The sequence below is a fragment of the Rhinatrema bivittatum genome, chromosome 13 (genome assembly GCF_901001135.1).
Source record: "Rhinatrema bivittatum chromosome 13, aRhiBiv1.1, whole genome shotgun sequence".
In the NCBI taxonomy this organism is placed as follows: domain Eukaryota; kingdom Metazoa; phylum Chordata; class Amphibia; order Gymnophiona; family Rhinatrematidae; genus Rhinatrema; species Rhinatrema bivittatum.
The window spans coordinates 52,871,940-52,897,684 of record NC_042627.1 but is presented as its reverse complement, the minus strand read 5'-3'; the positions used below and the strand labels follow the sequence as shown (position 1 = coordinate 52,897,684).

The window sequence follows — 25,745 nt, the reverse complement described above, 5'->3', positions numbered from 1 at the left end:
AAAATTTATTTATTTTATTTAAAAAAAATTTCTATACCGTCATTAAGTTATTTACCATCATAACGGTTTACAAAGAGACACATATAATAATAAAGTTAGTACTTTACAAAAAAGGTGCCAGTGATGTTCGGTAACAAAAATTGTTTAAAGACTAATTGATTAATGATATATATTACCTATTGATAAATGTCTCATGGTTGAAGCACATGTGCTTCATTCTAAACTTTTCAATTGTTTTAATTATCAGTGTGATAAGAATAATTTCTAGGTAGGTACCTGGAGATTATGTGCTGGGTGCATGCTGCCAGCTGTACCTTACTTATTTTCACTGTTCTCTTTGTAAAAGGCTTGTTTGAAAAGCCAGGTTTTCAGATTTGTTTTAAACAGTTTGAAATTTCTCTGTAGTCTTAGTTCTAAAGGCTTGGCTGATACATCTTACACTGGAGAAAAAAAGGGCATGGTGTGGGCAGGGCATGGGATTTCCAGGTGTGGCCAAGAGATGTGTATGTAGTACCTATGTGCCTGGGCATGTGCCTCTCATGATGCTTTAAGAAAGCAAATGTTGCTTACCTGTAACAGGTGTTCTCACAGGACAGCAGGATGTTAGTCCTCACATATGGGTGACATCATCAGGATGGAGCCCAATCACGGAAAACTTCTGTCAAAGTTTCCAGAACTTTGACTGGCCCCTACTGGGCATGCCTAACATGGCACTAACCCTGCAGCCAGCAGGGGTCCCCCTTCAGTCTTATTTGATAGCTTCAGGCAGTGCCGAAAAAATAAAACAACAAAACGTTATGAACCCAACACTTCGGGGCGGCGGGCTGGTTTTGTGAGGACTAACATCCTGCTGTCCTGTGAGAACACCTGTTACAAGTAAGCAACATTTGCTTTCTCACAGGACAAGCAGGATGGTAGTCCTCACATAGGGGTGAGTACCGAGCTGAGGATGTCCGAACATGCACCAAATGTACCCAACAGCGTGCAATTGGCACAACAACTGGGGTGGAATTTGGTAGAGGGCAGGCGGAAGGGTGTTGGTACGTCACGTTGGAAATAGGTTACGCAGGACAGATTGGCTGAAGATGGAATCTTGTCTTCCGGCTTTGTCTAGGCAATAGTGGGCTGCGAAAGTGTGGAGAGAACTCCAGGTGGCAGCCCTGCAAATGTCAGGAAGCGGCACCGTTTGTAGGTGTGCTACTGAAGTCGCCATGGCCCTTACAGAGTGTGCTTTAACACGGTCTTGGAAAGGAATGCCTGCTTGCTGATAGCAAAAAGATATGCAGTCCGCAAACCAGGAGGAGAGAGTCTGCTTACCCACAGGTTGCCCTAATTTGTTAGGATGGAAAGAGGTGAATAACTGAGTGCTCCTTCCTGTGGGCAACTGTACGGTCTAGGTAGAACGCTAGAGCCCGTTTACAGTCAAGGGTATGCAGAGCCTGTTCCCCTGGGTTGGAGTGGGGCCTGGGAAAGAAGATAGGTAGATATGATGGATTGATTAATGTGAAACTCCGAAACTACCTTAGGCAAAAACTTAGGGTGAGTGCAGAGTACCGCCCGGTCCTGCAGGAGTTTAGTGTAAGGCGGATAGGTAACTAGGGCCTGTAACTCACTAACCCTGCAAGCTGAAGTGATAGCCAAAAGGAAAATCACTTTCCATGTGAGTTATTTTAGGTCACAGGAGTGAAGAGGTTCGAATGGTGGTTTCATGAGCCGCCCGAGAACCAGAATAAGGTCCCAAGAAGGGGCCGGAGGACGTAAAGGTGGCTTGATATGGAGCAAGCCTTTAAGAAAACGTGTTACGAGGGGTTGTACCAATAGAGGGACATCCCCGACACCTTTATGGAAGGCGGCTACTGCACTGACATGCATTCTGATGGAAGAGGTCTTTAGACCTGATTCCGATAAATGCCAGAGATAGTCCAAAAACCTTGGGATTGGACAGGAAAAGGGATCAAGGGATTGCGAAGAACACCATGATGTATAACTTTTCCATTTATAGGAATAAGATTTTTTCGTGGAAGGCTTCCGTGAAGCAATCAGGACACGAGAAACCAAATCTGAAAGGTTAAGTGGTTGAAGAATTAACCTTTCAACATCCATGCTGTCAGGGACAAGACCTGAAGATTGGGATGGCGTAGACATCCGTCGTTCTGAGTGATCAGAAGCAGGTGCGTTCTCAAAGGAATGTGCCTGCGGATGGAGAGATCCTGGAGTATGGGAAACCACATTTGGCGTGGCCAGTGAGGTGCTATCAGGATCATGGTTCCCTTGTCCTGACGGAGCTTCACGAGAGTCTTCGAGAGAAGAGGAAGTGGAGGGAATGCATAAAGCAGACCGGCTGCCCACGAGAGGGAGAATGCATTTTTGGGCTGAGAGCGCTTGCTGCGAATGAGGGAGCAGTAATTGTCCACCTTGTGGTTCTGAGGGGACGCAAAGAGATCTATTTGGGGATGACGCCATTGCTGGAAGAGAGAGGTCGCTATGGAGGGATTGAGAGACCACTCGTGCGGTTGGAAGACACGACTCAGTTTGTCTGCCAAGACATTGTGCACTCCCGGCAAATAGGTGGCCCTGAGGTACATCGAGTGGGAGAGCGCTTCCGCCCAAATCTGTGCAGCTTCCTGACACAGAAGGAAGGAGCCTGTGCCTCCCTGCTTGTTGATGTACCACATGGCCACCTGGTTGTCAGTCTGTATCAGGAAGACGTGATTTGATAGGCAATCCTGAAAAGCTCTGAGAGCATATCGCATTGCTCGAAGCTCCAGGAAATTTATCTGGTGTTTGGCTTCCTCTGGAGACCAAAAGCCTTGTGACTGCAGATCGTTCACATGAGCTCCCCAGCAGAGGTTGGAAGCGTCGGTGGTGAGAATGAGTTGAGGATCTGGCAGGTGAAAAGGCAGTACCTGGAGGAGATTGTTCTGATCTTTCCACCAGGTGAGAGACAGACTGAGTGCGTCGGTGATGTGGACAATGGTTGACAGAGGCTGAGTTGCTTGAATCCATTGTGACCTCAGAGTCTAATGCATGACTCTCATGGCCAGGCGGGCCATTGGTGTGAGATGGACTGAGGATGCCATGTGTCCGAGAAGGACAAGGAATTGTCAAGCTGTTGCTGTATACTGAGACTGCAACTGATGAGCGAGGGACACGAGGGTTTGCACTCGTTGTTGAGGTAGAAAGGCTTTTGCCTGTAAGGTGTCCAAGTCTGCCCCAATGAACAATAAGGTTTGAGATGGGACTTAATAGGATTTCTCGTAATTGATGAGAAATCCTAGAGAAATTAGAGTGTGTAGGGTCAAATCCAGGGACGATCGAGCGGCTTGCTGGGTTGGGGCCCTGATTAACCAGTCGTCTAGAAAGGGGTAGACGTGAACACCTTCTTTCCTGAGAAAGGCTGCGACAACCATGAGACATTTGGTAAAGACTCGTGGTGCCGATGCTAGGCCGAATGGAAGCACCCGGTATTGATAGTGCTTTGGGCCTACTAAAAACCTGAGGTACTTGCGATGAGCTGGAGCTATCGCAATGGGGGTGTACGCGTCCTGGAGGTCCAGAGAGCAGAGCCAGTTTCCTCTTTGTAGAAGAGGTAGAAGCGAGCCCAGGGTTACCATCTTGAACTTTTCCCGCTGGAGGTACTTGTTGAGGGCACGTAGGTCCAGAATTGGACGAAGCCCCCGGATTTTTTGGGGATCAAAAAGTACCGGGAATAGAACCCTAGGCCTTGTTGTGAAAGAGGGACGGGTTCTATTGCTCTTAACTGGAGAAGAAGGGAAACCTCCTGCTCCAGAGGAACAGAGTGGTCGGTTACTCTCCACGCTTGTAGAGGTGGTGATTCCGGTGGAAGAGCAAGAAAGTTCAGGGGGTAATCCTGAGCAATGATTGCTAGCACCCATTGGTCGGTTGTGATTGATTGCCACATGCCGTGAAAGTGGCACAATCGACCTCCCACTGGTATGCCTGGCAGAGGGATCAGGCTGCTGCTCTCCAAGGGAACGTCAAAAACCTGAAGCAGGTCCCGGCTGGGGAGCTGCTTGTGGCTTTTGCTTCCGGGGCTGGCGAGGCTGAGATTTCTGATAAGGCCTTGTAACTCGGGACCTTGTTGGTGGAGGATAGTACTTCCTTGGGCGGAAGAATGACTTCTTAGAGTCCTTCTTGAAGGGCTGTCTAGAAGGGAAGTCAGAAGTTATCGATGAGAGCTGTTTGAGGGTCTCATGATGGTCCTTTAATTCAGCCACTATTTGCTGAATCTATTCACTGAACAGATTATCTCCTATACAGGGCAGATCAGAGAGCCTATCTTGTACTTCTGGGCGAAGGTCAGAAGACTTGAGCCAGGCCCAGCGTCTTGCCGAAATGGCAGTTGCAGACACTCTAGTGGAGGTGTCGAAGATATCGTAAGCTGTTCTTATCTCATGCTTTCCTGCCTCAAACCCCTTGTTGACAAGGGTTTGAAGATGTTCTTGAAATTGGTCAGGCAGGGTTTCAGAGAAGTCCTGTATTTGCTTGAAAATGACCCTGTTGTATTGGGTCATTTACAGCTGGTAAGAAGCAATCCTGGAGATAAGCATGGCTTTTTGGAACACTCGACGACCAATATTGTCGAGGAACTTGTGTTCCTTGACAGGAGGGGTAGAGGAGTGTGGTTTCATCCTTTTTGCTTTCTTTTGAGCCGATTCCACCACAACTGAGTGGTGGTCAAGTTGAGATTTTTGAAAGCCAGGAGCCTTTCTGTGTACTGGGGCAATGGATCCAGGGCTTTCCCAGTTCTTTTTGAGGAGGTCAAGAAGAACTTGATGAATGGGAATAGAAGTGATCACTTTAGGGGCATCCAGGAACTGGAGAAGCTCCATCATCTGGTGCCTATCATCTTGCTCCGTCTGAAGCTGGAAAGGGACCAATTCTGACATTTCCTTCACAAAATTAATGAAAGAGAGGTCCTCTGGAGGAGAACGCTTTCTACTTTCAGTAGGAGAAGGAGGTGAAGGTAAATCATCGGTGTCTGTGGAAGTATCACCCCAGGTGTCATAAGGATCTGCAGGCTGACCTGTAAGACGAGAAGGGGATTGGATACCCGAAGGGCCCGGCTGAGGTTCCGAGAAAATCGAAGGAATCACCGGGGACACCGTGGATGCCCTGGGGGGCATCGGTGCCGGCATCGAAGACATCGATGGAGCCGATGTGAGTATCGCTCCCGATGAATGAATCGGTGGTGAGGGACGACATGGCATCGATGGCTGAGGCAATACCCCTGAAGGAGGAATGCGAAACGGTGTTTCTCCTCCTGATGAAGCTGTCATCGGGGAGCGCACCGGGGCCATCGGAGACCTGGGAATTACCGGTGGAAGGGCAGTCATGAGAGCCTCCATCCGGGATAGCAGCGGTGCCAGCGCTGCTGGAATCGGGTCGGTGACCGGTTCCACTCTCGGTGCCGGAGGGACCTGGAGTCGTTGCATCGCCTTGTTGATGGCCTCCTGGACCAGCCGGTCCAGGTCTTCCTGGAGACCTGGAGCAATCAGCTCCGGCTCCGTGATGGAAGAGGGAGGCTGAGGCACAGTCGGAGGGACCACCTTTACAGGCGGAATCGCGACTCCCAAACCCCGATCGGGTGAGGGTGGCCTCGATGTCCCGGTCGCAGGAGTGGTCGGTGCCGTTCTTGGACGGGGCTTCTTCGATGGTGGCTCGGACGGTGTCGAGGTCGATGATTTCGCTCCCTCGACGGTCCGAGACTTACGATGCCGATGGCGATGTTTCTCCCTTCGATCCCCTCGATCTTGAGGAGGAGAAACGAGAGTCGATGGCCGTGAAGACGTTGATGGCGGGCGGTCACTGGATGGTTGTCGATGGTGGTGCGACTTCGACGGTGCCGGTTCCGATGACGATGCGATGGACGGCATCGGGTTGTGAGCACGGAAAAGGAGTCCCATCTTCTCCATTTTGGCTTTTCGACCTTTTGGTGTCATAAGGGCACATTTGGTGCAAATCAGGACATCATGCTCACGGCCTAAACACATTACACAGACTCTATGAGGGTCTGTGATAGACATGGTGCGAGTACAGTCCGGGCACTGACGAAAACCCGACGCCATGGCCATAGAAAAAAATCGAGCTGCGGTATGGTCGACGGCCAGTAGGCCGCGAGGGCCAAACTAGACGGTAATCGACGAAAAACGGTGAAAAACTTACCGGAGTACCGCGGCCTGAGAAAAGTTAGAGGAGGGACCCCTGTGGGGCAAAATAATTTTAAATAAGTCCGTGAGGAAAATTCCTGTCAGGAATCTGTTCAGAGCTCCTAAGCCGCGAGGCTATTGCTGCGCGGAAAAAAGAAGACTGAAGGGGGACTCTGCTGGCTGCGTTCTGGAAACTTCGACAGAAGTTTTCCGTGATTGGACTCCATCCTGATGATGTCACCCATATGTGAGGACTACCATCTTGCTTGTCCTGTGAGAAAATCCAAATACACTACGTCTACCGGTTCATTTTTATCCACAGCTCTTCAAACAAATGTAGCGGACTAGTGAGGCAAGACTATCCTTGGGTAAATCCATGCTGGTTGTGTTCCATTAAACCATGTCTATCTATATGTTATGTGATTTTGTTCTTTAGAATAGTTTCCACTATTTTTCCTGGCACTGAGGTCCAGCTACCGGTCTATAATTTCCTGGATCAACCCTGGAGCCTTTTTTAAATATCGGGGTTATTGGCCTCCCTCCAGTTCTTCAGATACAATGGACGATTTTAATGGCAGGTTACAAATTTTTAGTAATAGATCTGAAATTTCATTTTTGAGTTCCTTTAGAACCCTGGGGTGCATACCATCCGCTCCAGGTGATTTGCTACTCTTTAGTTTGTCAATCTGGCCTACTACATCTTCCAGGTTCACAGTGATTTGGTTTAGTTCATCCAAATCATCACCCTTGAAAACAGTCTCCCGGTATCTCCCCAACATCCTCATTAGTAAACACAGAAGCAAAGAATTAATTTAGTTTCTGCAATGGCCTTCTCTTCCCTAATAGTTCCTTTAACACCTCGCTCATCTAACAATCCAACTGACTCCCTTGCAGGTTTCTTGCTTCCGATATAGTTAAAAAAAAAAAAAAAGTTGAGTTTTTATCTCTACAGCCAACTTCGTTTCAAATTCTCTTATCCTGTCTTATCAATGTTTTACATTTAAGTTGACAATGCTTATGCTTTTTCCTATTTCTTCCAATTTTTGAAGGATTTTTTTTTTTGGCTAAAATAGCTTCTTTCATCTCATCTTTTAACCATACCAGTAATCGTTTGGTCTTCCTTCCACCTTTCTTAATGTGTGGAATACATCTGGACTGTGCTTTTAATATATATTTTAAACAGTGTCCATGCCTGTTTAAAAATATGGGATTTCTACCCATTAAGATTCTACTGGGCATTTAGTCTCTTGTATGATCTTTATCCTGTTGGACTCTATGCCCTCCCAGACATAAAAAGCACCCCCCTCCCCCCAAATTGATCCTCCCTATCATTGTAATATCATTTGTACCGTGGTATAGTACTGTCCCATTGGTTAACCTCCTTCCACTAGGTCTCTGAGATGCCAATTATGTCTATCTCATCATTTACTGCTATACACTATAACGCTCCCATCTTCAAGTAGGAATCAAGTATGGATCACAGCAAACAATCAGTTTAGCCATGGATATGTATAAATGTACATTGAGTAATCATGGTACAACATTAACTAGGAATAGGCACGGTCAGCAGAAAAACGGAAGTGATATTGCTCCTAATAGTTCCTTAGTGAGATCTCATTTGAAATACCGTATACAATTCTGGAGACCGCACCTTTAAAAGGATATAAACTGCATGGAATCAATACAGAGGGTGACTACTAAAATGGTCAGTGGTCTTTGTTCTAAAGCATATAGGGATAGACTCAAAGATTTAAATATGTACACCCTAGAGGAAAGGCAAGATAGGGGAGATATGATACAGACATTTAAATAGCTCATAGGTTTCCATGTACAGGAGGAGAGCCTCTTTCAATGAAAGGAGGCTCTAGAACAGGGGTTATGGGATAATAGTGAAAGGGGGTAGACACAGGGGTAAATCTTAGGAAATTTTTTTTTACAGAGAGGGTAGTGGATGTAACAAACAGTTTCCCAGTGGAGGTGATGGAGGCAAGAAAGCATGGGATAAATGCAGCAGAAATGTGAGGACTAGATAAATTAGACAGATGAGCAGACCAGATAGGCCATATGGTCTTTTTCTGCCATCATATTTCTATGATTCTTTGAATAAGTTAGTTGCTATTTGTGTTCAATCAAATACTGTACTTAATATCAGGAAACAGTTCACAAGGCAGTATTTTATAATACAACTTTCCAGAAACTATACAATACCTCAAAATTTCCCAGAAGACTTAGACTTGTAGCAGGTGGAGCACTAGAACTAAGTGTCTGTTTGTCATAGATATCTTGGTCATCTTCTGCATTTAAACACGGTTGTTCACTGTTAAAGAAAACAAAGTAGCTAAATGCAAATTGTCAATGCAGAAATGTTCAATTAATTTGTTCTCTGCTATAGTATTATTTGCCGAGTAAATATATAATTGTGTGGAATCAGAATTGTTCTTAAAACAAAGAATGGCTATCAGTAGCAGCTCATGCATAGATGCAATGCCATAACCAAAAGTAAAATTAGGAGACCAAAGACACAAAGGTAATAGAGAAGGATGATGGAGAAGAGCTGGAAGAGCTTGGAGGAGAGGAGAGAGAGGGTACCGGGGGGGGGGGGGTGAGGGGGAAGAAACGGAGGAGCCATAACATTGCACCATTTATTTTTTGATCCAACAGCTGCCACTGATTGCTATACTACATCCCAGGAATTGTAGCAATGAAAGATGTATAAATGCTATCAAGACTTGTATAAGCTATGTTTTACTCTATGTCATTACTTTTCTTTATCCAGTAAGAGCTTTTAAAAAAATTTATTTCCAAAAATTTAGGATAAGACCTGGAAAGAGACAATGGAGAAAAAATAATTACTTCTAATTATGCTTCATAGGAAGTACCGTATTTTTCGCTCCATAAGACGCACCTGACCATAAGACGCACCTAGGATTCAGAGGGGGAAAATTAAAAAAAAATAATTTTGTGCTAAACAGGCTCTATTCCTGGGCGTCTGTGCGTCTTATGGAGCAAATTAGGGGAGTGCATAACTTTTTTTTTCTCCCCATTTTGTTTTTGGGTCTGGGGAGGGCCATTTCGGTCCACTCCCCAGATCAGAAAACTTTTCTTTCTCTGGGAACCCCCCCCCCGCCCAAAAAAACCCCCATCCCAACCCTTTAAATTAATTAACAACCCCCCACCCTCCTGACTCACCTCCAAGACCTGCCAAAAGTTCCTGGTGGTCTAGCGGGGGTCCGGGATCGATCTCCTGGGCTTGGGCCATCGGCTGCCAGTAATCAAAATGGCGCCGACGGCCCTTTGCCCTTACTATGTCACAGGGACTACCACTGCCATTGGTCGGTCCCCAGTGACATAGTAAGGGCAAAGGGCAGTCGGCGCCATTTTGATTACTGGCAGCCGACGGCCCAAGCCCAGGAGATCGCTCCCGGACCACTCCTGGACCCCCGCTGGACCACCAGGGACTTTTGGCAGGTCTTGGGGGATCAGGAGGGTGGGGGGTTGTAGTAAATTAAGTTGGCAGGTCTTGGGGGAGTCAGGAGGGTGGGGGGGGGGGGGTGTGTGTTAGATTTTTAGTTTTTTTTTTTTATATGCGCTCCATAAGACGCACATACATTTTCCCCCCACTTTTGGGGGAAAAAAGTGCATCTTATGGAGCGAAAAATACGGTATTTTTATGGATTCACACTGATAGACTTCTATCTAAAAATCAACTTCCATTGTTTACTAGAATCATCAGATCAACGTTAATCTAAGGAAATAATAGATCTAGAGAGAAATAGCATGTGCAGCTCCCCAAGAGGTGAAAACAGTTACAGGCAAACAATTATCCTTTTTCCAAACATTTTCTATGGATTCTCACTGATGGGGATTAGCAGGGTGTTGGCAAGTTGGAAGAGTATCAAAGAAAAACTGAATACTAAAAATGGTCCCATGAAGTAGTTGGGGTTAAATGCTCAATGAAAAAACTATTTACAGCATTGAAAAATATAACCGGCGTAATCTTAAAAAAAAAAAAAAAAAGCCACAAAAGAAAGTTTAGCAAGGATTCATACAAGCAGGTATTAGGAATATTCCTGAGCAAAAATCATGAGTTAAAAATCCATAAACAACTGTTTCAACTGAGCTTTTAACCAGATTGCTTAAAAACTCTCCTGTAAAGAGGTTTGAAGACTCCAGAAATACCCACTGATAAAATAAAGAAAAGCTTTCAGAGTTTAAAATAGTTATTTATACTACTCCATAATGCCAGAGATACACATAAGAGACAAAGTGGTTTTTTTACACAGATTTTAAATTTAAGGACCATAAGGTAAAAATATCTTCAAAGACATTTTTCACTATTAACTATATTTTTTCCCCATGTAAAGTCCCCTTACCACAAACCTGATTTGTTTAAATACTGCTGCATCACAGCAGATTGAAGCATTATTGCTTTGGCTTTGTGTATTTTGTTGGGATTGATGATTATTTTTAGGCACCTTGTTGGACTATATTAGCTGAAACAAAATGACCTCTTCAAGTTTATATTAATGGTTAGATAGTCACTGGTCTGCTTCTCTTTGCTCGCCTGTGATAGTAATCCAGTTTCAATCCTTTTTGTTGTTTCTATAATCCGGCTGTAAGTAAGGGGCTTGTGTTACTGAAACCTAAAAACCTTTGAGTTTTTGAGACCCTGAAGCACGGAGAAAAACAAGCAGCTGCTTTCTTAGGAGCTGCACCAGTCCTCAAGCAGCAAAGCTCCCAGGAAAGAAAATGTACCCAAACTAGAGATTCTGAAGATGTTTTGTCAACAGGCATTAAAAAAAAATACAGGGGAGAATAAGAACATAAGAAATTGCCATGCTGGGTCAGACCAAGGGTCCATCAAGCCCAGCATCCTGTTTCCAACAGAGGCCAAATCAGGCCACAAAAACCTGACAAATACCCAAACACCAAGAAGATCCCATGCTACTGATACCAGTAATCACTGTTCATCAACCAACTTCTTCCCTTCAATAATAATTCTATAACATATACCAATACAAGGGACGCTTGTGTTCTGGTATTACTTATGTACGGTGGCTGTTATTCAAGGACAGCCAATTTTGTGGGTGTCCTTCTTCTTAGCCCCGTCTATTAATCTTTATTATCCAAAATTCAATGTAGATTTTCGTGTTTTTCTATTTTTTTCATTTCCTTTTTATCTAAAAAGATCCCCTTATCTCCCCGTTTTATGAGGCGACCCGCTACTTGTTTGTCAATACTTATCAGGGCATCCGTCTCAATTGCTTCTCGCGGGAATCGCGTCTGCCTGCCCGACATGGGCCATGTTTCGGCACTCTTGTGCCTGCTTCAGGGGCTACGGGGGGATTGTGCTGTGTCCTAAACAGGTACTCGATATCTGTTAGTTCTCCAGCTATAAAAATAACACAGTTAATTCTCATCTTTGGTCTATTGCAGCAGACTTTTTCATATACCGATTACACATTCAAAAAATACTTACTGTCATGTTGATAATGTTCCTACTCGTGGACGGCGCCTACCTTCTGTGTCTGGGGCGCGCTCGCCTATGCCACTTTTTATACTAACCATGGGTCCACACCCATTAATTTCGTGAAACCGAGACTAACTATAGTGATCTTAATCAGGTTGATTAGTGTCATGGGCCCGCCTCTGAGGGCTTGATGGACAGCTGGCCCCTCCCACACCCGCCCTCTTTGTCACCTTAGGGGTGTGTTCGTTGTTTTTTATTTTCTTGGACCCGCCTCAATTGATGCCGCTGCAGCCTCTGCGAGTCATCTATGGCTTTGGCACTGGATATTCTGCGGAATGTACTCAGGTTTCGATGTGTCAGTCCTGTGTTTAGCCTTACGATGAGCTGATCTCTCTGATCTTTATATCTTTATTAAAATTACTCAACTTTCTTGATTATGTCTCTCTGTATATGAGATCCCAGCTGTCATCGGCTGTCGACTGTTAATTGATCTCCACATGCTTCGGGCTTGTGTGTGGGCTAGGGCTACATATATAGTCCTTTTTTGTTTTATAATGTCCGTTGACTCTGTGTGGCATTGTGATGTAGAAATATATATATGGATGGCTTCTTCCTGGTCGTGTCGTGATGTTCAAGAAACTGCACTCCTTACTTCATCTTTCCACTTGGTTATATCAGTACGCTTAACTAAATACTGTCCAATCTATCTCACGATTAAGTCCATTGGGGATGGTGGTGTTCCAAGTGTAGATGAACTTCTGTTCCATTTGTGTGAGTTTTAGATTTAGGTCTCCCCCTCTTGGGTGTGTTTGTAATTGGAAAATCACTGCTACCTGGAAATCTTCTGGTGGATGACCTAATGCCAACCAATGGTCAGTGAGAGGCGCTCCTTCCACTTGGTGTCTGAGGCGACTCACGTGTTCTTGGATTCTGTTCTTCAGCTTTCTCATAGTCTTCCCTATATAGATTTTTGGACATGTACACCATAGCGCATAGATGACTTTTGTTGACTCACAATCATATACATGCTGAAATCGAAAGGGTTTCCTTCCTGGTATAATGAGTGATGTGCCTTCATAGACAAAACTACATGCACTGCATTTGCCGCATTTTTTATGGTGGCCCTGCTGTCCACCACTCTCTTCTCTGGCGGCCAGCAAATTCGAATGGACTACGAGATCTTTCAGATTTCTGGCTTTGGTCAGAGCAAACATAGGTTTTTCTTGAAATTCAGGATGAATCTGTAAAATGGCCCAATGTCTTAGAATACTCTTTTTCAACAATTGTGTTTGTGGTGTATATGGTAATACACACACCATCCTTTCATTTTTGTGTTGGATTTTGGGTTCCAGAAGTAGGTCTCTGTTAGCCCATCTGGCCCGTTTATACGCTTTTTTTTACTACTGCTTGCGGGTAGCCTCTTTGTAAAAACCTGTCTGTCATGTCTTTTGACTGTATTTTGTACTCTGTTGTGGTGGAGCATAATCTCCTTAGACGTAAAAATTGTCCAACTGGCAGGTTATCTCTAAGGTGATGGGGATGAAATGAAGAATAATGCAGCAATGTATTGCGGTCTGTGGTCTTTCTAAAGATAGTAAAATCAAATCCTGTATCTGTTAATGTGATCTGGATGTCCAAATAGGCAATGGTGTGACGATGATGATGACTGGTAAACCTTAGGTGCGGGTTACAGTTGTTTAACCATGTCATGAACTCAGTTACCATGTCATGAACTCAGTTACCATGTCAGAACCATGTCATGAACTCTGCCATTACTGATACCAGTAATGGCAGAGGCCATTCCCTAAGGCAACTTGATTACTAGCAGTTAATGGACTTCTCCTCCAAGAACTTATCCAAACCTTTTATAAACCCAACTACACTAACCACATCCTCTGGCAACAAATTCCAGAACTTAATTGTGCGCTGAGTGAAAAAGAATTTTCTCAGATTAGTTTTAAATGTGCTACTTGCTAACTTCATGGTGTGCCGCCTAGTCCATCAGCCGAAAGTATAAATAACAGATTCACATCTACTCGTTCAAGACCTCTCATTATTTTAAAGACCTCTATCATATACCCCCCTCAACCGTCTCTTCTCCAAGCTAAACAGCCCTAACCTCTTCTGCCTTTCCTCATAGGGGAACTGTTCCATCCCTTTTATCTAATTTTGGAACAGAATGGGAATTTCTTCACTGAAATGCAAATGAAATAGATAGCTGAAGTGAATATAGATGGTTGATAGATAAACAGAGTTCTAAGGTCTGAAACTCAAAGCATGGGAAACTACTAGAGACAAAATGTGCAAGCTATGAGAGTGACAAATAATATTTCGGAACATATCAATAAAATTCAGAATTAAAAAAAAATAGGGCTGGCTCTACATCTCTTTCATGGGGTTTTCCTGTTCAACAATCATGTACAAGTGACACTGTGTCTTTATTGACTGTTGAACATTTTGTCCTAGTAGTTTCCAAATGTAACATACTGGCTTAAATATAAAATCTCTCTCCCCCCATACCCTCACCTCTGCAGCCTTCTCTCCTTCCTGTCTTCTCTTTCCTTCTCTCTGCATCTCTTTCTAAATCCTCGCTCTTCCTTTCTGGCTCTCACCTTTCCAGTCCCTCCTTCCTGGCTCTTTCATCCTCCCAACCTGTCCTCTTTTTGAATTTTGCCTACCCAGTCACTTTCCCTCCACCTTCTTGTTTAGTCCTTAAGCAGCAAGGAGGATGGCAGATGACTCATTAGATAGCCGAGTCAAATGGTGGTAGCATAATGGCACTGAATCACTCAAGATCAGAATGCCTGTGGTAGCATCAGTGGCAAGCCACAGGTTCCAATCCCACCAGACAAAAAGTTTCTTTGGTGGAAGAATGCAGCTGGAGCAGTTGGTCCTGGCATCTTCAGTGGGAACCCAGATAGAAAAGCAGTACAGAACTATCTGAAGCTTTAGGTGGGCTAGCACCTTTGAAGAGGGAAGAGCTTTGATCTCAAGAATAAGACTAGCTGGGTTTTTGGATATGCAAAAAACTGGAAAAAATGTATCTGGGACAATATAGGAAGTGGATTTTTCCTATTTTGTATGTTTGGGTGTTATACATGGCCCACTGTGATTACACCAGAGTACCATTAGAAGCAGTATATAAAATAGGTATACACTAAAAAGTAAAAGCCACACACCTGGGGCCACACAGGGTGTTTCAGATACACCTAAGCCCTGAACAGTCTAAACTGGGCATGCAAAGTACCACCTACAGACTAACTTCTGCCTACTTCCTAATGCTATACTTACAAAAACAGTATCAATTAAATGCCAATTTACTAAAAGCAATGACATCAAATAACACCCAAGAATTAAATCCCCTGCTCTTTCTACTTGTTTTTAAATTTAATTTCAAATTTATAGACTGCCTCTTCCACGAAGGCTGTAAAATGTACAACAGTATAAATACTTGGTAAAAATGAGAATTAGAAACTAGATTAATAGATAAAACCTAAGTTTGAGTTAGGTGACCTCTGCTAATTTCATTGGCAAATATCACTTGTACAAAGCCTACACTCCATAATGGAAATATATGAAATTCCAGCTGCATTCTTCCTGTTCAGTAAAAATAAATAAATAAATAAATAAAATTATTGCAGTACAGAAGGGATGTGCATTTATTTTGATATGACTGGAAAAATGCAACAAATGAGCAGATTTTGTTCAGGGCAACCAAATTTAATGGGTGCCTGAAAAAAAAAATCTGAATCCTTTTCAGTTCATTTGGGTTTGGTCCCATTCAAGTAGATGGGGAAAGCAAAGCAATGCATTTTTATACTCAAAGACAGACAGAGCACAGCTGGTTGGTAATGAGACAATGACCAATCATGCTGAAGCCATTTTTCAACCTATCCCAGCTGCATCTGCACATCACTTTAAGCAATCACTATTTAATTCAGTCACTCCTTTGTTGGATTTCAGAGATAGAAGGCAGGGATGCTGAAGCTCCTTGCTTCAAAACAAAGAAAAGTTTAGAGAAAAGGTAAATTACAGAGAAAGCAGCGAAGGGTTGCAGCAACAATGGTATCAGCCCAAACCATGACAGCATTCCCCATTACGTGTGCTGTGAGTCACTCACTGACACACTATGCTTAACTGTGGCTTGGGGGACTACTTAGTAGCAAAATAAAATGTCTATTCTCTTTGAGATGGTTAGTGTGTACAATCAGGGTAAGACTAGAGTACCACTATAGCTGACGCTACAGGAAAGATACAGATTGCCCAATTTTTGGAGCTTTTAAAATGTTTGCTCATTGCAGTGCCTTAGGACAGCCACCTGATTTCTCTTTGTAAAGAGTCAGTGTCACAGTATACAAATTCTTGTATGTGACTCTTGCACTCAGTTTGTCTTAATTTCATAGTTTACACAGTAACTCAACAAGCATCATCAGTTCACTTGCTGTGCTCTGTTTGAGACATAAGTGACTAACTGATTTGCTATCTATGTGTGTCCAACTAGGGTGTACAAACATTGCAACACTAAAAGTTCCTACCCAGTATTGATCTGGCTTTAAAAGGCAAACATGGCAATGGTAGAAAAAGAAGACAGGTTCTTCCTTCAGAGAGATCTGGGGCCAGCATAAGTTAATAGAAGTGATGAAAGTCATAGGATTCATGAGAACCAGGAACCCCACCCCCTCCACTAAGATTGAGAGACTTTTGTAAGAGACAAAAACCAGCTAGAGATACAGGATTGGCTGAGGTGGCTGCTTGCTCCCATCTATTAGTATAGTGCAGGGGCAGAAAATGGCAGCAAAAGGTTGTAGCAACAGTGGTGGTGCACCAAGCAAGGTGCATCAGCCAAAACCAGACCAGCATTCCCCATTATGTTCTGCCCAGTGTTTGCATAATCTATTCATTCAGATTAATCATATGAGAGATTCAAAGAATTGCAGGAAGGGGACGTTGAAAATCTATTATCTCAAGAAAGTTTGGAGAATATAGTCACCCTTACTAATATACTATCTGGGGGCCGATGCAATACAGTGCATTCAGCTGAGTGCACCGTTACCCGCAGGTTGTATAAGCGCTACCTCATTCCCTTATGCAATATAGTGCCTCCACAAGGCGCGTCCACCAATGCACAGCAAAACTAATAGCGCTCATCACATGCAAATGCATGTTGATGAGACTATTAACCACCTGAAATGCCAAAAAAAAAAAAAAAAAAGTGGGTCTAAAATGCACAGTTTTGCGCTCAGAAGTTTAAGCCTAATTTCTGAGCACTCCCAAAAGTTATACAGAAAATACTGCTTTTCTGTACATCCTCCGACTTAATATTGTTGTGATATTAAGTAGGAGGGGAAAAAAACTTTAAAAATGTTTAAAAAAAAAATTTATAAAATAGTGCCGGCAGACAGGGTCGGGAAACGGATGCTCTGTTAACAAGTGTCTATTTTATGAACCTGTGGCTGTGCGCCGATTAGGAAAATGGACGCTGATAAATTCAGCATCCATTTTAACTGGCGGATGGCTGCTGACAGCCAACTGCTCGTGGGTTCCCGCTGTCAAAGAGGAACTAGGGGCACGCAATTGACTCTAGCGCCTCCTTGACAAAGCGATGCCTAATTTAAATATTGCATGGCGCCCCCAGGGGAGGTGCCTGGGGGCGTATTAGGAAAGCAGGTGCTGAATACTCAGCGCCCACTTTCACTGCAAATTTTTTTTTTTTGCGTCGGCCCCTGGTGAGCAGCAGCAGCAGGTAGTGATCTTGTTGGGGTTAATTCCCCAGGAACAGCAGACAGTTGAGAACATGATTTCCCCCTGGTCTTTTAGCTCCTGGCCCACCCTCACTCCCACCCCCTAGGCCATATTTTCAGACAGCGGTATGCTCCATCATTTGCAAAAACATGAGCAATTAGTGTTGATTTCAGGGGAGACTGGTACTAGTCTGGGGGCCCCATCCTCAAAGCATCAGCAGCAGGAGCATAAAAGCCACAAAAAAAAAGGGGAAGTCTACCTCCCAAAGCTAATGCTCATTCCTTCCCCAGTGAGTCAGTAGGCCAGCATCCCCCACCCTCATGCTAAACCACCATGGAATAGATGGGATTGTATTCCACATCGCTGTCCTGGGAAGAGAGGCAGGCAGCATCCAAGTGGTGACACAGACCATTGGGGAAATGATTGCCCTGACTTACCAACCCTGCAGGTGGTTGAGAACATGGGATCTAATTGGCTACTGCATGTCTTAGCTACAAATTACAACCTCTGCACAAATTGCAGGCAGGTGTGACCTGGGGGAGTTCACAAAAGTCATAGACACAGACCCATTGACATACTGTGCACACAAGGCTGTGTTCTGGCCAGACCTCACCAAGGTCACCAAGCATTTCTTTGGATATTCTCAGTGTCAGAGGATATCATGAACTCACATCATTCATGGTTGGCACTAAATGAATGCCCACAATTTTTGGCCTCCCCGCCTTGCTATTTTGCTGCCAACTGACATTTATTACTGCTACCCGGTCTGCTCCTCCTGCCCTACCTCTCCTGGTTATACTGAGGGTTTCTGGCCCTAAAATAAAAAAGTATATTTAAAAAATAAATAAAAAATTGGAAATTTCTCCCCTCACTTGTTCTTCTCCAGATTGCTTTTCTGGCCTTGCCTCTCTCTCTTGGTTCAAAACCTTGCTGTGTTGATGCCACAGTTGTTGGGGCCCTTTGCCCACTCTTGGTGCCTTGATGCCACTAACTTTATTGTTGTTTCCCTCTCTCAGTGCCATGAGGTGTTGACCACTATGCTTGCTGCCTCGCTCTGCATGCCATGCTTATGAGAGTTGATGCCACTTTTTTCTGCCTTAGTGTTGACCATGGTGCTTCTTGTCTTATCCCTTCTCTCAATGGTTAGGCGTGTTGAAACCACTCTTGTTTCTTTGCTCTCTACCTATGCTTTGGGGTTTCAAAGCCATTGCTCCTGCTGCTTTCTCCCTCTGTTGGTGCTTTGGACTGTTTTTGCCTCCATGCCTACTGATTTGGCTTTCGATGCCTTGAGTTTCTCTGATTACATGACACAGGCAATCTGCCATCATGATCTGACCAACTGTAACGTTGGTTTGAATCCTCCAGATGTACTGTATGAACTGTATCTATTTACCTCTAACATTTCATGCACTGTTCAAAGTTCTTTTCAAATTCTCTTAAGGTACTGATTTAAGAACATAAGAAATTGCCATGCTGAGTCAGACAGAGGGTCCATCAAGCCCAGCATCCTGTTTCCAACAGAGGCCAAACCAGGCCATAAGAGCCTGGCAATTACCCAAACACTAAGAAGATCCCATTCCACTGATGCAATTAATAGCAGTGGCTATATCCTAAGTAAATTTGATTAATAGCCGTTAATTGACTTCTCCTCCAAGAACCCATCCAAACCTTTTTTGAACCCAGCTACACTAACTGCACTAACCACATCCTCTGGCAACAAATTCCAGAGCTTTATTGTGCATTGAGTGAAAAAGAAATTTATCAGATTAGTCTTGAATGTGCTACTTGCTAACTTCATGGAATGCCCCCTAGTCCTTCTATTATTCGAAAGTGTAAAAAACCGATTCACATCTACCCGTTCAAGACCTCTCATGATCTTATAGACCTCTATCATATCCCCCCTCAGCTGTCTCTTCTCCAAGCTGAACAGCCCTAACCTCTTCAGCCTTTCCTCATAGGAGAGCTGTTCCATCCCCTTTATCATTTTGGTTGCCCTTCTCTGTACCTTCTCCATCGCAACTATATCTTTTTTGAGATGCGGCGACCAGAATTGTACACAGTATTCCAGGTGCAGTCTCACCATGGAGCGATATAGAGGCATTATGACATTTTCCGTTTTATTAACCATTCCCTTCATAATAATTCCTAACATTCTGTTTGCTTTTTTTGACTGCTGCAGCACACTGAGCCGACGATTTTAAAGTATTATCCACTATGATGCCTAATCTTTTTCCTGGGTGGTAGCTCCTAATATGGAACCTAACATCGTGTAACTACAGCAAGGGTTATTTTTCCCTATATGCAACACCTTGCACTTGTCCACATTAAATTTCATCTGCCATTTGGATGCCCAATCTTCCAGTATTGCAAGGTCTTCCTGTAATGTATCACAATCCGCTTCTGATTTAACTACCTTGAATGATTTTGTATCAACCGCAAATTTGATAACCTAACTCATCGTATTCCTTTCCATATCATTTATATATATATATTGAAAAGCACCGGTCCAAGTACAGATCCCTGAGGCACTCCACTGTTCACCCTTTTCCACTGAGAAAATTGACCATTTAATCCTACTCTCTGTTTCTTGTCTTTTAACCAGTTTGTAATCCACGAAAAGACATCGCCTCCTATCCCATGACTTTTTAGTTTTCGTAGAAGCCTCTCATGAGGGACTTTGTCAAACGCCTTCTGAAAATCCAAATACACTACATCTACCGGTTCACCTTTATCCACATGTTTATTAACCCCTGCAAAAAAATGAAGATTTGTTAGGCAAGACTTCCATTGGGTAAATCCATGTTGAATGTGTTCCATTAAACCATGTCTTTCTATATGCTCTACGATTTTGATCTTGAGAATAGTTTCCACTATTTTTCCCGGCACTGAAGTCAGGCTCACTGGTCTATAGTTACCCGGATCACCCCTGGAGCCTTTTTTAAATATTGGGGGTTACGTTGGCCACCCTCCAGTCTTCAGGTACAATAGATGACTTTAAGGATAGGTTACAAATTTTAACTAATAGATCAGAAATTCCATTTTTGAGTTCCTTTAGTACCCTAGGCTGCATACCATCCGGTCCAGATGATTTGCTACTCTTTAGTTTGTCAATCTGGCCTACTACATCTTCCAGGTTCACAGTGATTTCGTTCAGTTCATCTGACTCATCACCCCTGAAAACCATCTCCGGAACTGGTATCTCCCCAACATCCTCATTAGTAAACACAGAAGCAAAGAATTAATTTAGTTTTTCTGAAATGGCCTTATCTTCCCTAAGAGCCCCTTTAACTCCTCTGTCATCTAATGGTCCAACCGACTCCATCACAGGTTTCTTGCTTCGGATATATTTTTAACAGTTTTCATTATGAGTTTACTTGGATTATGAGTGTACTTGGATTTTCAGAAGCCATTTGACAAAGTTCCTCATGAGAGGCTTCTAGGAAAAATAAAAAGTCATGGGATAGGTGGCGATGTCCTTTCGTGGATTACAAACTGGCTAAAAGACAGGAAACAGAGAGTAGGATTAAATGGTCAATTTTCTCAGTGGAAAAGGGTGAACAGTGGAGTGCCTCAGGGATCTGTACTTGGACCGGTGCTTTTCAATATATATATAAATGATCTGGAAAGGAATACGATGAGTTAGGTTATCAAATTTGCAGATGTTACAAAATTGTTCAGAGTAGTTAAATCACAAGCAGATTGTGATAAATTGCAGGAAGACCTTGCGAGGCTGGAAAATTGGGCATCAAAATGGCAGATGAAATTTAATGTGGACAAGTACAAGGTGATGCATATAGGGAAAAATAACCCATGCTATAGTTACACAATGTTAGGTTCCATATCAGGTGCTAATACCCAAGAAAGAGATTTAGGCGTCATAGTGGATAACACATTGAAATAGTCGATTGAGTGTGCTGCGGCAGTCAAAAAAGCAAACAGAATGTTGGGAATTATTAGAAAGGGAATGGTGAATAAAATGGAAAATGTCATAATGCCTCTGTATCGCTCCATGGTGAGACTACATCTTGAATACTGTGTACAATTCTGGTCGCCGCATCTCAAAAAAGATATAATTGCGATGGAGAAGGTACAGAGAAGGGCTACCAAAATGATAAGGGGAATGGAACAGCTCCCCTATGAGGAAAGACTAAAGAGGTTAGGACTTTTCAGCTTGGAGAAGAGACGGCTGAGGGGGGATATGATAGAGGTGTTTAAAATCATGAGAGGTCTAGAATGGGTAGATGTGCATCGGTTATTTACTCTTTTGGATAATGGAAAGACTAGGGGGCACTCCTTGAAGCTAGCATGTGGCACATTTAAAACTAATCGGAGAAAGTTCTTTTTTACTCAGTGCACAATTAAACTCTGGAATTTGTTGCCAGAGGATGTGGTTAGTGCAGTTAGTATAGCTGTATTTAAAAAAGGATTGGATGGGTTCTTGGAGAAGAAGTCCATTACCTGCTATTAATTAAGTTTACTTAGATAATAACCACTGCTATTACTAGCAACGGTAACATGGAATAGACTTGGTTTTTGGGTACTTGCCAGGTTCTTATGGCCTGGATTGGCCACTGTTGGAAACAGGATGCTGGGCTTGATGGACCCTTGGTCTGACTCAGTATGGCATGTTCTTATGTCTCTATGGCCAACTTCAATTCAAATTCTCTCTTCGCCTGTCTTATCAATGTTTTACACTTAACCTGACAATGCTTATGTTTTATCCTATTTTCTTCAGATGGATCCTTGTTCCAATTTTTGAAGGATTTTTTTTGGCTAAAATAGCCTCTTTTACCTCACCTTTTAACCATGACGGTAATCGTTTTGCCTTCCTTCCATCTTTCTTAATGTGTGGAATACATATGGACTGCGCCTCTAGGATTGTATTTTTAAACAATGTCCATGCCTGTTGAACACTTTTAACCTTTGCAGCTGCACCTTTCAGTTTTTTTCTAACTATTTTCCTCATTTTATCAAAGTTTCCCTTTTGAAAGTTTAGTGTTTGAGCTACTGATTTACTTATTGTCCCCCCCTTCCAGTTATTAGTTTAAATTTGATCATGTTATGATCACTGTTGCCAAGTGGCCCCACCACTGTTACCTCTCTCACCAAATCCTGCGTTCCACTAAGAATTAATTCTAAAATAGCTCCCTCTCTTGTTGGTTCCTGAACCAATTGCTCCATGAAGCAGTCGTTTATTATATCCAGGAACTTTATATGTCTCTAGCAAGTCCTGATGTTACATTTACCCAGTCAATATTGGGGTAATTGAAATCTCCCATTATTAATGCACTGCCAAATTAGTTAGCTTCCCTGATTTCTCTAAGCATTTCATCATCTGTCTGACCATTTTGTCCAGGTGGATGGTAGTATACTCCTATCATTATACTCTTACCTAAAACACATGGGATTTCTACCCATATAGATTCTACTGAGCATTTAGTCTCTTGTATGATCTTTATCCTGTTGGACTCTATACCCTCCCGGACATAAAGTGCCACACCCCCACCAAGTTGATCCTCCCTATCATTGCGATATAATTTGTACCCTGATATAGCACTGTCCCATTGGTTATCCCCCTTCCACCAAGACTCTGTGATGCCAATTATGTCAATCTCATCATTTGCTGCTATACACTCTAACACTCCCATCTTATTTCTTAGACTTCTGGCATTGGCATACAGACATTTCAAAGTGTGTTTTTTGTTTGTATTAAACAACCTGCTTTTCAGTTGCTAGGGATAATTCGGAAATCATTAGCTTCGGTGATTTTTTACATATATGCACATGGACTAGGTTTGCTTTTAATGGAACCTCTCTGTTGGGATGCCCTAACTCTCCTGTTTCATTAGTATCCTTCAAGGATACATTTCTCCGAACCATGCACTGCTGAGTGATTGTCGGCTTTCCCCCTTGATCTAGTTTAAAAGCTGCTCTATCTCCTTTTTGAAAGTTAGTGCCAGCAGCTTGGTTCCACTCTGGTTAAGGTGGAGCCCATCCTTTCGGAAAAGTCTCCCCTTTCCCCAAACGTTTCCCCAGTTCCTAATAAAGCTGAATCCCTCTTCCCTGCACCATCGTCTCATCCACGCATTGAAACTTTGGAGATCTGCCTCTGGGGACCTGCACGTGGAACAGGAAGCATTTCAGAGAATGCCATCCTAGAGGTTCTGGATTTCAGCTTCCTACCTAAAATCCTAAATTTGGCTTCCAGAACCTCTCTCCCACATTTTCCTATGTCGTTGGTGCCCACATGTTCCATGACAGCCAGCTCCTCCCCAGCACTGTCTATAATCCTATCTAGGTGATGCATGAGGTCTGCCACCTTCGCACCAGGCAGGCACGTTACCAGGCGGTCCTCACGTCCACCAGCCACCCTGCAATCTACATTTCTAATAATCAAATCACCAACTATGATGGCCGACCTAACCATTCCCCTCCTGGGCAGTAGCCCAGGAAGACGTCCTCAGTGCGAGAGGACAATACATCACCTGGTCTTGTCTAGTATATGGGTGCACCCAAACAAAACCATTCAGAACTGAGCCTCTGAATGCCTACATTGCACTTTGGCTCAACCAAACACCATACAAAAGGTAATGACAATCATGCCAATACTATTGCTAAGCTAATCCAATGCTTTACACACTTGCATGTCACAGTCCCTTAAGGTCCTTCATACCACTGTGCTTGCTGCATCATTCTGTCTTAGGGTTTTGATATCACTCTTCTTCCTCCCTTAGTCCTAACTCGATGTCTTGGTGTTGATGCCACTCGTGCTGCCTTATTCTGCAATCACTGTCCTTGGATGTTGATGGCAGTGCTCCTCCTGCCTGGTGCTGCTCTTGGTGCTATTGGGTGTTTTTGTCTTCAAAAGTTCTTTCCAAATTCCCTTATGATATTTACTGACCATTGATCTTGTTCGTTATTTAGCCTTCCATGAAGTATGCATTCCATTTTAGGCTGCATTCCTAAACAACCTTCCAGTGACCAGCTTGGATCTTAACATCACTTTTCTTTCCCATGTTTACAGGCTTGAGATAAAGTTTGTATTTATTTATTCTTTTAAACAAGAACATGTTTGTTGGAAGGTAATATTTCTTTAGTTTATTAAGAAGAATTTTAGGAAGTTTTATTTTTGAAGAAAAAGTATTTTGGGGGGTGTGATGCCTTTTTCAGTATATGCTATTGCTCCTGATGCTCTGCCCCCTCTCATGATGCCTTGGAGTGTTCCTGCCACTGCTAGTGCTCTTCCCAAGGTATCTTGGGCTGTTAATGCCACTAGTGCCAATTTTTCCCACTCTTGTGAGTGAGTGCCGGTTCCTCTGCTGCTGATGCCTACCTGCAAGATTCATTAAAATTAAACCTGGATAGAAAACCCCAAAATAGGATTCGTTGCTTCCTTCATTGACTTTAATGGTAACAAATGAAATGATATAATGAAATAAAATGGATGAACTTGGGAACCAAAACGAATGAACTGATTTAAATTGGCAAACAAACCGAAACAATAAACCAAACTGAATCCAGTCTTGGATTCTGCTGAATGAAGATTACAGGTTTCTGGCTGATAAGATTTCTTTGACATGCAGTAACTACACTGTAATTAAAAAAAAAAAAAAAAATATAATAAACTTCTTTACATCTAGCATTAGGATGCTCAGGTTGTACTTCTTTTAGGTACTATGTGTCCTTTTCTCTCAATTTGTTTTAGATATGCTGAAATGACCAGGTAAAGTACTCTTTTGCATCTTGATGCTATATTATCAAATTTTAATATGGGTATATATTATTAATTACCATCAAATTATCTGAAGTCACCTGTATGTACAACATAAGTTAATTTTTGTTGTACAAGATAACACTTTATGTCTTATAAATCATATTAAGAAGACAAAACCACTCCAAAGAGGTCTACATTTTACAAAGTGGATTTGATTACTGAAATGGACACTTCAGTTACCAAGTTTCATGGCAGTCATGCTATGTAAATAAGTGAGTTTTTAATTCAAATCTGTACAGGGCACCCATATAAAACTAACATTTCCAGTATGCTATGATCTGATTCCCAGCAATTTGCTATAGCAGATGATAACATAGATCAGTAACTTCTTAACTTAGCAACAAAGACCATGATTTATCAATAGCTTTTCACACAGGTACATTAAGAGAAAACCTTTGAAAAATCAGGCCAAATATGTCTATTACATATGCACACACATAAGCATGTTTGTCAAAAATATAAATACCTCTTTGTAGATAAACTTTTTAATTGTAGTAATGATGTATCCAGATCAAAATACCCAGATTGTGTTTTTCTTTGTGGAACCTACACAAAACAGAACATTTTCATCAGTGGAAAAGACTAGCTG

The 25,745-nt window shown here is 42.9% G+C and overlaps 1 protein-coding gene across 2 annotated transcripts in view; it reads right to left on the bottom strand.

Moving 5' to 3' along the window:
* The window catches only part of FAM214A (family with sequence similarity 214 member A), a 168,711-nt gene that overhangs the window by 15,213 nt on the left and 127,753 nt on the right, over nucleotides 1-25,745 (bottom strand). For both annotated transcript variants that reach the window (XM_029575110.1, XM_029575109.1), the window contains exons 7-8: nucleotides 25,623-25,702; nucleotides 8,379-8,487 (exon numbers count right to left, since the gene is read on the bottom strand). In XM_029575110.1, the coding sequence (XP_029430970.1) occupies nucleotides 8,379-8,487; nucleotides 25,623-25,702 (189 nt within the window). The remainder of the gene's footprint in view (nucleotides 1-8,378; nucleotides 8,488-25,622; nucleotides 25,703-25,745) is intronic.